This window comes from Mauremys mutica, chromosome 1 (genome assembly GCF_020497125.1).
Source record: "Mauremys mutica isolate MM-2020 ecotype Southern chromosome 1, ASM2049712v1, whole genome shotgun sequence".
NCBI classification, from domain to species: domain Eukaryota; kingdom Metazoa; phylum Chordata; order Testudines; family Geoemydidae; genus Mauremys; species Mauremys mutica.
Genome location: NC_059072.1, coordinates 24948658 through 24961275, shown reverse-complemented (window position 1 = coordinate 24961275; position 12618 = coordinate 24948658). Strand labels below are relative to the sequence as shown.

General features: G+C 40.3%; 1 protein-coding gene across 5 annotated transcripts in view; it reads left to right on the top strand.

Annotated features, from left to right (window-relative positions):
• The window catches only part of PHTF2 (putative homeodomain transcription factor 2), a 172578-nt gene that overhangs the window by 28292 nt on the left and 131668 nt on the right, over positions 1–12618 (top strand). For all 5 annotated transcript variants that reach the window (XM_045029620.1, XM_045029597.1, XM_045029616.1 and 2 more), the window contains one exon: positions 4323–4402. In XM_045029620.1, coding sequence (XP_044885555.1) covers positions 4358–4402 — 45 coding nt within the window. In that variant the 5' untranslated portion in view covers positions 4323–4357. The remainder of the gene's footprint in view (positions 1–4322; positions 4403–12618) is intronic.

The following is a 12618-nucleotide window of genomic DNA, read 5'->3' as shown; positions in this document are numbered from 1 at the left end:
GATTTGGGGGGCGTGTCATAAACAGTTAGTTAAGGGTTAAGATTTTTTTCTACCTGTAAAGGGTTAACAAGCAGTACCTGTGAACACCTAACCAGAGGACCAATCAGGGACAAGAGATTTTCAAATCTCTGTGGAGGGAAGTGTTTTTTTCTGTTCTTTGTGTTAGACAGTCTCTCTTGGGAGTTAAGGGAGTCCAGACATCTTAATCAAGTCCTCCCAGGTTTCTGCAATAAATTCTTCTATTCAAGCTAGTGAGTATTAGCAAGGAAATAGTATTCTTATACTTTTATTTCTGTATTTGCAATTCTGTGTTTTGCTATAGAATTTCTTTAATTCTGTACTGTTATTGCTTTTACTGAGAAAGAAGGGAGGGGGAATTCTCTCCAGAGATTAATAAGTTTAGAGCCTGTGTATTATTCCATCTTGGTATTACAGAGAGAGTTTATTTTTTTTTATGCTTTAATAAATCTTTTCTGTTAAGGACTTGGTTGATCTTTCCTTGGGTGAATTCTCAGGAAAAGGGGAGGAGGAAGGCATCCCTCTGTAGTTGAATCCCGGTATCTCTCCTAGGAAAAGGGAGGGGGGAGGAAGCAGGGGGGAATGGTTTATTTCTCCTGGGTGTAAGAACTCCATGGATTTGGGGCTCTTGGGATCCCCAAGGATTTTGGGGAAGGACTGTGTCCCAATACACGTACATTATTGGGTGGTGGCAGCTTTTACCAGATCTAAACTAGGATTTTAGTTTAGGGGAGTCCATGCAGGTCCCCATTTTGGAACCCAACAGCTCAAGTGGGGGTGAGACCTATGACAGAACTGGATAAATTCATGGAGGATAGGTCCATCAATGGCTCTTAGTCAGGATGGGCAGGGATGGTGTCCCTAACCTCTGTTTGCGAGAAGCTGGGAATGAGCGACAAGGAATGGATCACTTGATGATTACCTGTTCTGTTCATTCCCTTTGGGACACCTGACATTGGCCACTGTTGGAATACAGGATACCGGACTAGATGGAGCTTTGGTCTGATCCAGTATGGCCGTTCTTATGTAAAGATAATGCCTAATTTTTCAAAAAATTAAATGGATGTAGTAAATACTACCATTTGATAGTTTTAAAAAATGCCTTTGCTTATCCTCTTTAATACAGTTTTAGTTTACCCTTTCAGTAAGAAAATTGGCAAACTTTAAAATCATAATTAGCGTGATCCCAATAGTAATTTTGTTAAAATATTTGGCTGCAAGTCTGAAATGGTTCCCCTTTTCATTTATAATGTTATGGTTCACTTTCTTGAATACACTAACTTCACTAAATCCCACTATATCCATTGAAAAGTAGTTGTTTACAGATTCTAACAAGGCAATAGCATAAAGCTATTCCCACTGTTAAAAATAAAGATTTTGTGTGCAGTGTGAATCTCAGGAACTTAAAGAAAATCACAGCATTTCTTAGTATTTAAGATAACTGATTTTCTAGATAAAGGAAATGCAGTAGACTCTAATCTATGTGGATTTCAGTAAAGCATCTGATACAGTTCCATGTGGGAAATTGAGTTAAATTGGAAAAGATTGGGATTAATATTAGAACTGAAAGGCGAGTAAGAAACTAGTTAAAGGGGAGACTATAACTAAGGCTATGTTTGTGTCATGGAGGTCATGGAAGTCACGGAATCCGTGACTTCCAGAAACCTCTGTGACATTCTCAGGACTCTGGAGCTGACAGCTAATGTGGCCCTGGGAGGGTTCAAGTTACAGGGCCCCCCCCGCAAAGTTCTAGCACAGGTGATAGACTCCTGAGGGGGCCCCTCCTCAGGGTTCCAGTTACAGGCAACAGCTTCCCCAGGGCAGAGGGGGACGCCTCGGGCAAGTGACTGGGGTGGCCCGTTTTCTCTTTGGGAAATATGGTCACCCTGCAACTCCCAGCTGCCGTGAGTGGATGGGGGAACCCCACAGCCGCCATGATGGTGGGGGAAATCATGGAGCCACAGCAGCAAAAGTCATAGACAGGTCACAGCTTCTGTGAATTTTTGTTTATTACCCGTGACCTGACCATGACTTTTACTAAAAATAACCATGACAAAATCTTAGCCTTAACTATAACAGGTCATGCCGAAAGGTGAACTGCCAGTCTGGAGAGAGGTTATTAGTGGTGTTCCTTAAGGATTGGTCTTGGGACCAATCTTATTTAACATTTTCATCCATGACCTTGGCAGAAAAAGTAAGTGCGCTAATAAAATTTGCAGATGGCACACAATTGGTAGGTATTGTTAATATGGGAGGAGGACTGGCATATTCTACAAGAAAATTTGCATGACCTTGAACACAGGAGAGAGAGACATGGGATGAAATTTAATAGTGCTAAATGCAAGGGACTTAAACTTTGGTTTAAGCTGGGGATTTGTCAGTTGGAAGCAACAGAGTAGGAGAAAGATCTGGGTGTATTAGTGGATGACAGGGTGACAGTGAGGCTGTGAAAAAGGCTAGTGCAATCCTAGGATGCACCAGGCAAGGTATTCCCGTAGGGAAAGAGAAGGTTATTACCATTGTACAAAGCACTGGTGAGACGTCATCTGGAATATTATGTGCAACTTTGGTCTCCCATGTTTAAGAAACAGGTGCAGAGAATGGCTACTAAGATAATCAGAGGAATGGAGAATCTACCTTACGAGAGGAGGCTTGCAGAACTTGGTGTGCTGAGTCTAACAGATGCTGAGGGGAGATATGATTGCTCTCTGTAAATACATCAGAGGGATAAATACCCAGGGAGGGAGAAGAATTATTTAAGTTCAGGGCCAAAATTTGGCACAAGAATAAATGGATATAAATTGACCATCAACCAGTATAGAGTTGAAATTAGTTCAAGGTTTCTGATCATAAGAGGAATGAACTTCAGGAACAGCTTCCCAAGGGGAGAAGAGGGCAAAAAACCAGACTGGTGTCAAGACTGAGCTTGATAAGTTTACGAAGGGGACTGTATGATGAAGTTGCGTACAATGGCATGAGGCCCATTGTTGACAGCTATTAGTAGATATCTCCGGTGGCAGGACGTGGGTTGCTTGATGGGGAGGGTTCCAAGTTACTACAGAGAATTCTTTCCCAGGTGTCTGGCAGTGGGCCTCATTGACCTACATTTAACCAATTGCCATATTTGGGGTTGGGAAGGAATTTCCCCCCGGTCAGGTTGCCAGAGTCTTGGAGGACTTTTTGCCTTCGTCTACAGCGTGGGGCATGGGTCACTTGCTAGTTCAAACTAGAGTAAATAGTGGGTTCTCTAACTTGGAGTCTTTTTAAATCAAGATTTGAAGATTTTAGTAACTCAGCCACAGGTTATGGGCCTATTTCAGGAGTGGGTAGATTAGTTTCTGTGACCTGCAATATGCAGGTCAGACTAGATGATAATGATTGCCCCTTCTGGCCTTAAAGGTCTGTGCTTCTACACTGCAATAAAAGACCTATGGCATGGCTGTGGCTGATCCAGGTCATCTGACTTTGGCTTGCAGGGCTCAGACTGCAGGGCTAAAAATTGCAGTGTAGATAGTCAGGCTTAGGCTGGAGTCCAAGTTCTGAAACCCCATGATGGGGGTGGGTCTCAGAGTCTGAACTCCAGCCTGAACCCAAATGTGTATGTTGCAAATTTTAGCCCTGCAGTCCAAGCCCTATGGGCCTGAACGAGTTGACCCAGACTGAGGGTACGTCTATACTACCCATCGGATCGGCGAGTAGTAATCGATCTATCGGGGATCGATTTATTGCATCTCATCTGGACGCGATAAATCGATCCACGAATCGACGCCTGTACTCCACCTCGGCAGGAGGAGTAAGCAGCGTCGGCGGGGGAGCTGCGGCAGTCGACTCGCCACCGTGAGGATGGCCAGGAAAGTTGAACTAAGACACTTTGACTTCAGCTACGCGAATAGCGTAGCTGAAGCTGCGTATCTTAGGTCGATTTCCCGCCCCCCCCCTCCCCCAGTGTAGACCAGCCCTGAGACTTGGTACCATGTTTTTTGTTTTTTGTTTTTTGTTTTTTTTTAATTGCAGTGTAGATATATCCTATGAGACTTAGCTGGGCAGTAAAGCTTACTTTGTTTGCCGGGTATGCATTACTTTACAGGGTGGAGAAAGCTGTTATAATAGAAACTTCTGTCTCTTTAGTATGGCAGAAGATTTTTGTTTCGTTGGGGAAAACTTATCACTAAAATAGCGAGGCAAGATGTAATGTAAATATACCTGTAGACCACTTTCCTTTGCAGGTAACTAGAGTAGTTTACATGCCTGTTGATCAGTCTTTTGTTGGAAGGTGGAAGTAAAATTTGTCTTTCTTTTAACAGCCTAAAATGACTACCGTGCGAATGCAGTAGAATAAATGGCGTCAAAAGTAACAGATGCTATAGTCTGGTATCAGAAGAAGGTAAGCTTTACAGTTAAAATATGTGTTGGTGCTGGTGGTAGTGGTAAAAGAAAGGAAGGGGATTTTGGTGGTGGTTTGTCTTTTTTACATTCTCCCCCCGCTTCTTGAAGTGTTGATTTGTGTAGTGTCTGGAAATGAGTAGCTCAAACTATTTTTCCAAAAATGATTGATTAAACATATATTAAAAGCGTTTTGATTCCTTTTGGGCCGCTTCTTTTTTTTTTTTTTTTTCTTAAAGGAAAAAATGTAGTTTTGAAGGAAAGTTTTTTTTTGTTTTTTTGTTTTTCATTTATTGGTTGTAGACTAAAGCATTGGGGTATAGTAGAATGTTCAGTTTATGTAGTCACTTTCTCGTACTTTCTCGCAAACTGTAAGACTGAAAATAAAGATTTCATTTATCTTTTCACTCATCAGTTAATGGCTATGCTTTCCAGAACATTCAAATTTAAAATTTTTTTATTTGTATTGATAAAAGTTGACCAGATTTTTTTTTTAATTATCCATTATATATCCACAACTGTGTTTCTAGGATTTGTTAACCTGTTCCATTAATGTACATGAAAACTGCTAAATGTTGCTCTGTATTTTGGTTTTAAAATCTCAGCAATTTCAAACTGTATCATTCATGACTTAGTCTCCCACAATTTTGAATATACTTTATAAGTTGAACTGCTTTTCATTTATAAAGCAGCACAGGGCTAGAATTCATGATTTCAGTGCTCTGATGGTAGGATTTAAACCAGGAAGGTCTGTCTTTTTTTAAAGTAATGTGTTATATATGTGCTATAATTAGGCTCTAATGAAAAGTAAGGGGTTTTTTTGGGTTTTGTTTTGTTTTTTTGGTTATGGATTTTAAAAAAAACCCTCGTTTGTTTGTAAATCAGCAACTCTTAATGTTTTTTGTTTACTTGGGATAGCCTAATGAGAATACACCTCTCATTTTTATGAGCAGGGTAACAGCAGTTTACAGTTTCAATAGCATGGTTCACTATCCTACATACAAGATATGCAGTAGTTAATGTTTTCATTGCAGTGTTTTGTTGAACCTTTACAATTGTGGATCACATGACATTGAAAAGGCAAATCTAAAACCTTGATAACTAAATGAGATGCTATTTATAATGTAGTTTTGATTATATTAAAACACATTTCATTGTAAAATGTTTTCAAAGCACACTAATGAATGAAGACTACTTCAGAGATCTTTAGTTATCCTGTCCCCCATTATTTAGGTCTTTGCTAGAAGAAATAAAATTAAACATTTAAATTTAAAAGTGCAGGAGAGTGGAAGAATTACTGACAAATAGATTGAAGCTTTAGGATTGTTTTTTCACCCTCTGGTACTAGTTGCAGTCTCTCGTTACAAGTCTGTAAACCTTAGAGTCTGAACATTCTAAGATAAAATTACATACCAAACACCCACCTGTTAAAATATTATTTAGGTTGTAAAGTCATGATCTTCAAAGTTTAAATAACGTTGCATGGGAAACAAATAAAAATATTAATTCGATCATCTTTTGGTACGCTTTATGCTAGTCTTTAATTCCCTATTTTTTTTCCCCACTGTACTCTGGCCATTCAGAGATCAGGATGGATGGTGTTCAAGGACTGATTCAGAATTGTGTTGTGAAATTAGGCTATTGGTAGGATCTCTGCCTCATTTGTTCTAGAAGTTGGAAGATATGTAAGGAATGAGGTAAGGAACTGTTGAAAGAGCGGATGGTCTTGTGGTTAAGACAGGTGAATGGCACACAGGAATACTTTATTTTCATGTTAATATTGTGTTCCTGGGCCTGCTGTGAGGAAGTGATGAGTCCTCGCAACTGCAGCTGAAGTCAATGGAAGCTGTGCACGCTCAGCTCCTCTGGCAGTAAGATAGCTGAACAAGTGAGAACAGGATTGGGAATCAGGAGGAGGCCCTGAGATGGCCAGATTGAGAGGTTTGCCTGAGGATATCTGTAAAATGGAGAGAATAATACTGTTATCTCACTGGGAGATAAATTCATTAATATGTGAATGCCCTAGAAAAGACAACAAGGAAATAATTCTGTATTCAGTCCAAAATCTGGCTAACTTGCATTAAATAAAGAGGGGCCACACACTGAATGATGAAGATAAACAGTCATTGAATAGATGCCTCATTCCCTATGTTGCAGATTTTTCAAGGGCTTGACTTGGCAACATAAAATATATTTAAATAACCAATTTTAATGTAGTTTATTTCCTAGCCTCTACTTAAAAAAGGGAAAAAATTATGTTCGGTGCAACTATAACATCTCCCACCCCCACCCCCATTGCATCATCTTCAAGCTTTAAACCCTGAAGCTTCCTTCAGCATGGAATTCTGCCAATTGAAATACAGGACCTGCTGCAGAAAGCTGTTATCCCGAGGTGGGGGGAATGGGCCGCTGGGGCTGTGAGCTTTGCTTGTACTGGGGAGTGATGTCCGGGATTTTGCTGCCTGTTTTTCTTCTTCCCCAGAAGATGGAGCAGGAGTTCTCCCCTCCCTTTCCCCTCCCCTCATGTGATACTCTAGAGAGGAGAAGAATCAGTAGGGCCATGTCTTGGGCCTTGTTTAAAGGCACCTGGCTTATCTTCCTTTTCCCTCTATACTGAGAGGCAGGGGTAAGCTTCTTCCTCATATGGTGGTCCCAGAAGGAGAGGTGCAGGGCTTAATTTGTGTCAAGGCTGAGCCCTGGCACCTTTAGGTTTGGCATTTCATAGCCCTGGCACCACTTGCCACGTTGGTTATGAAAGTACAAAAATTGCTTGAGCCCCAGAACCTCTTTCATTACAAATTAAGCCATTGGAGAGATGGGCTTTTTGGGTTTGGGTGGGGAGAAGAGTTGGGGGGTGGGGGGGGGGGCGGGGGAGCACGAACCAGCTCTTTCTTCCCTACTCCTGGAAACAGTTTGTTCTTGGCGTTCCCAGTGTAGCATGTGTTGTGCTCCTGTTACTTTGGCAATGGCATGGGACCATGTTTGTGTTCAGTTGTTTTGGCATGCTGCCAAAATTTTGCTAATGTCATAAGAGATAGAAGGGAAGTGGCAATTTTAACAGTTTTTAAAACTTAACTATACTTGAATGGAATTTCATGGATGAAAACAAGGCCCTTTTTTGATTCCCCCCCCCCCGATTCTTCTCCCAGCTGAATTTCAAAGGCCTTCTGTAGAGAACAGAGGTGTTTAGAGCTTTGCAAAAATGAAATATTTTGTGACTTTTTTAATGGAAAGAATTAGGCAACCTAAATATGAAGGGTATAGTTTATTTATTCAAACCAAAGAGCTTTCAAAGTAATACAAAACTATTCACATGCCTAGTGTAGACTGCAGGGGCCCAGAGGCCTGTCACTGGATATCTCTCTCTGCTCCAGGACCAGTCACAGGAGTCCGTCTCCTTTCTGCAGCTCTCCCTCCAGCTTAGCTCTTTCAGCCCTTTATAGGCATCACTGACCTCTTCCCAAGTGGGTCTGATGATTGAACAGGGTTGCTGACTCCAGGCCCCAGCCCTTAAAGGAGTAAACTACCCTGTTACAGGGTCATTCCCAACTGTCCGTATTATCTATGAACCCTGCAAACACTTACGAGTAACTTTACTCATATGATCAATCCCATTTGCTGAAATTGAGCTGCTCAGATGATTAAAGTTATTTATGTGCTTAAGTGTGTTAAAATTCATACCCTCTATATTGTTACAATAAATGTACTCTGTGTCTTGTCTGTAATAGTGATCTGGAAAAGTGTCATTAAAGTATCATAACATGCATCTGACGAAGTGGGTATTCACCCATGAAAGCTTACGCTCCAATACATCTATAAGGTGCCACAGGACTCTGTTGCTTTTTACATGATCTGTTATGGTGACTAAGTCAGAATTTCCTTACTCATATGAATTTTAAGACTTACCCACACAACTTGAGGTTTATAAAATATAGTGGGTGCTTACAATTCATGTTCCTCTTTCTGAAATATTTATCTTTAAATAGTGATTTTACTGCTTTGTTTCTGCTCAAAAGTGACTTTCCCAGAAAGTTTTTGCAAAATTAGATCAGCTGATTTTGAACTTTGAAAAAGGTATATGCATGAGGAGACTTAATCAGTATTTTTCTTTTTTAAGGTGGAAGTTAAAGTAAAAATGCTGGAAGTTTGAACAGGAGAGTTGGCATGGATGCAACTTTGAAAACAAATGCTTTTGCTTTGGGGAGGAGGGGAAACAATTGGTTTTACTTAAGAGAACACTTTTAAAATTGCATATGTAGCTTGTCAGAACATGTCCTTAGGTCTACATGTGTATACTAATACACTGAATTCACATATCACAACTTGAATAGATGAGTACCTGCAGAGAAACATTTCCCCTTGAAAAGTCTGAGAAACTTGAGAAACACTGTCAACTTATTTTAAACCAGGGTGGATAAAAATCAATGATATTTAAAATAAATAAAAAAAATTGATTTTTAAAATTTGAATCAGATTTTTTTTGATAAAATGCTTTTTGAGGAAAAAAACATTCTAAAGATAGATACATTATAGCTCAAAGATCTCATCATGGAATAGGGATTATAAATTCTAATTCTGTAGATTGAAACAATGTATTCATAATGCTTAAGAAAAGTTTTGTAAATGAGTTCTAATAGTTCATGTTTTAAGGACCCAATCTTATAGGGTTCCAGGAGGTTCTGTATAGATTATTTAGGTTAATCTTTCTATCTACCCAATGGGACTCAGTGCTCAGCCTAGAACAGGGATGGGCAAACTACGGCCCACGGGACAGATCCAGCCCACAGTGCCGCCGGCACTGCGGCCTCCAGGCAGGAGGGCGCAGGGCTCTGTGCGTTGCCCTTGCTTCCAGGCACTGCCTCCCACATCTCCCATTGGTCGGGAACGGGGAACCATGACCAATAGGAGCTTTGGGGGAGGTACCTGGATGCGTGGCAAGGGCAGTGCATGCAGAGCCACAGCGCTTGCAGGAGCAGTGCAGGGCCAGGGCAGGCATGACCCTGACCCTGGTTGTGCGCCGCTGCCACCCCAGAGACGCTTGAAGTAAACGGGACTGGAGCCCAAACCCCTCCAGTACCCACCCTCTACGTGTGGGTAAGACACATGTATGCAAAATGCAAACAGCGCAACAAAGAAATGCAAGGCCTGGTTGGCCGAATGAAACAACATCATGAGAAGTGTTCCTTCTCAGGAGGAAGCTGCGTTGGAAGATGATGAAAGGAACATGTCTGAACATACAGGATCTTCAGGTCGGTAAACTTTATTTCCTACTTCTTTCTTAAGGGCTGTCTATCTTCCTTCTGGACTATTCTTGAATTCTCATGTTTGAGCAAAAAATATAGTTGTTACCCAATGGTACTATCATTTTAAATGCAATTGTGATAAAAAATAAATAGCTGAAATAAGCAGATCTTCCTTTTACAATTTCACCATTAAAGTAGTACTGAGTTTCAGTGAATGCAATGAGTAATACTAAATGAGCAGTATGGTAATATAATTAAATAACTGTATTGACTTATTTTGTTTAGGAGAATCTATCCTCAACCTGCAGCATTCTGAAGACTATCCATCTTCAAGATCGCCATCACTTTCTATAGTTTCAGAGTTATCTGCCAATGACAGTGTTTCAGTCACATCATGTATGTCACATAGCCACAGTATATCTGTAGCAAAATGAAAAAAAAATCTTCATCATCCAGAAACAACCATAGATAAGTTTTTTGTGATAAGAACCAGCAGATTACAAAAAGAGGTAATTGATTAAAACATTGCTCGGTTTGTTTATGCAACAAACTCTCCTTTCTGTATAATCGAGAGCCCACACTTCATTAACATGGTTCAGTCATTAAGACCAGGATACAGTCCACCCAGCAGAGCAGATGTCACAGGCAAATTTCTGGATAAAGTGTACAAAAGAGAAATTGAGCAGTGTGCAAAAGGTCTAGAGCAGGGATCGGCAACCTTTGGCACATGGCCCATGAGGGAAATCCGCTGGCAGGCCAGGATGGATTGTTTACCTGCAGCATCTGCAGGTTCAGCCAATCGCAGCTCCCACTGGCCATGGTTCGCCGTTCCAGGCCAATGTGGGCTGTGGGAAGTGGCGACCAGCACATCCCTCAGCCTGCGCTGCTTCCCACAGCCCCCGTTGTCCTGGAACGTGAATCGCGGCCAGTGGGAGCTGCGATCGGCCGAACCTGCGGACACTGCAGGTAAACAAACGGTCCAGGCCCACCAGCAGATTTCCCTGACGGGCCACATGCCAAAGGTTGCCGATCCCTGGTCTAGAGAGTGAAATTGTTAACCTAAGTCTTGATGTGTGGAGCAATGTCCACAATGATCCTGTTGTACGTGCTTGTGTGACAACAGAAGAAGGGAATGTCTTCCTTATAGAAACAACCGATACATCAGGAAATGCACACACAGCAGAATACATACAAGGAGTAGCAGTAAAAGCTATAACAAACTGTGAAAAAAATTCAAATGTCTAGTATGCAGCTTGGTCACAGACAATGCTGCAAATGTATCCAAGATGAGAAGACGTTATTTAGAAGAGAGTGAGGAGAGTCCCAAGCTAATTGATGGCACCTCCTAGCCATAGACTTGAGTGTTCCAGAAATAAAGGCTAATGTTGTTAAAACTGCAAAATACTTCCGTAACAACCACTTTGCAGCAGCTACTCTGAAAAAAGTGGGAGGAACCAAGCTAACTCTCCCACAAGATGTGCAACAGAACTCCGTAGTGGACTGTTTTGAGCAGTATATCAAGAACTGGCCTAATCTGACAACAGTTTGTGAACAAAATCTTGAAAAAATAGATGGCAAAGTTCTCAACATTGGGCGTAAGAGAAATGTTGAACACGTGCTGAGTACCCTGAAACTTATTTCTGTAGCCTTGAACAAAATGCAGGGAAATAGCTGTTTGCTGACGCTGTTGAAATTTGGAAGGAACTGAGTGAGATCTTAAAGAGAAATATGCAATGACAGAGTTAAATTACAAGCATTAAAAAAAACAATAGGACAAGCACTATCTCCATCTCATTTTCTTGTAAATATTCTCAATACTTGGTACCAGCATCAAACCTTAACTGCTGAAGAAGAGGAGTTGGCTATGACATGGGCATCCGGGAATCATCCCTCCATAATGCCAACTATAATAAACTTCAGAGTTAAGGGTGAACCATTCAAGAAATATGTTTGCTGCTGATGTTTTAAAGAAAGTCACACCAGTGAACTGGTGGAAGTCACTTTATCACTTCAACAGTCTCTGAATCCAAGTGCTTATCTCCCTTTTAACAGCAGTAACTTCTTCTGCCAGTGTAGAAATAATATTTTCTTCCTTTGGACTAATTCATTCTAAATTGAGAAATCATTTGGGACCTGAAAAAGCAGGAAAGCTCGTTTTTTCTTTTCCAGATTATGAACAAACAGGAAAATGAAGGTGAAGACAACCGAGTTAGCTGCAGAAGCCAAAATGTTAAATTTCTCATGTTGACCTGGCTTATGTCGTCAATTTAATTTTTGGTTTTTTAATATTTCATTTAACTATTTTAATTAAAAACAATTTTAACAAAAACAAACCTGATTTTAAAAAACTTGAATGTTTAACTAAATAAAAAAATTCATATGCTTGTTTTGTTAAAATATTGTTTGCTGTTGAAGAAAATAAATCCAGAATACATAACTTTGTTGTTTTAGTTAAATAAAACAATTTAAATGTCTGTGTGGTGGTGATCTCCTCCTAATACAGCATGGCAAAAAAATCCTCCAAATATTAATGATTACCTGTTGAATTGGTGATAGTTCACCTCCCAATAACTTCATAAATATCTGCTTCAGTTACCTTTGGTAAATGAAGTAACCAATCATTCATTTTCTGATATAGCTGTAAAAACTAATCTGAAAAGTTTTTTTCAAAATAAATCACTTTAAAAATGTATAGTGTGTACCTTCTAAAAATGAAACCTACGTCTATCTTTGAGGTGTGAAGAATATGTATTAAGGTTATAACAACCAACAAGAATACACTTTTATGTAAAAATCCATGATTAAATAGTGATTTAAATCAAATCCACCCTGTTTTAAATAATTCCCATGTCCACCTGAGCACATTTTCAGTTGTTCTCCATTGCTTTCCCCCCCCCCCCCCAATCAGTTCCACTATTTATAATGCCCTTTTTAGCACGGGGGAAATTAATGGTCTTCAAAGAGAAAACAGCAT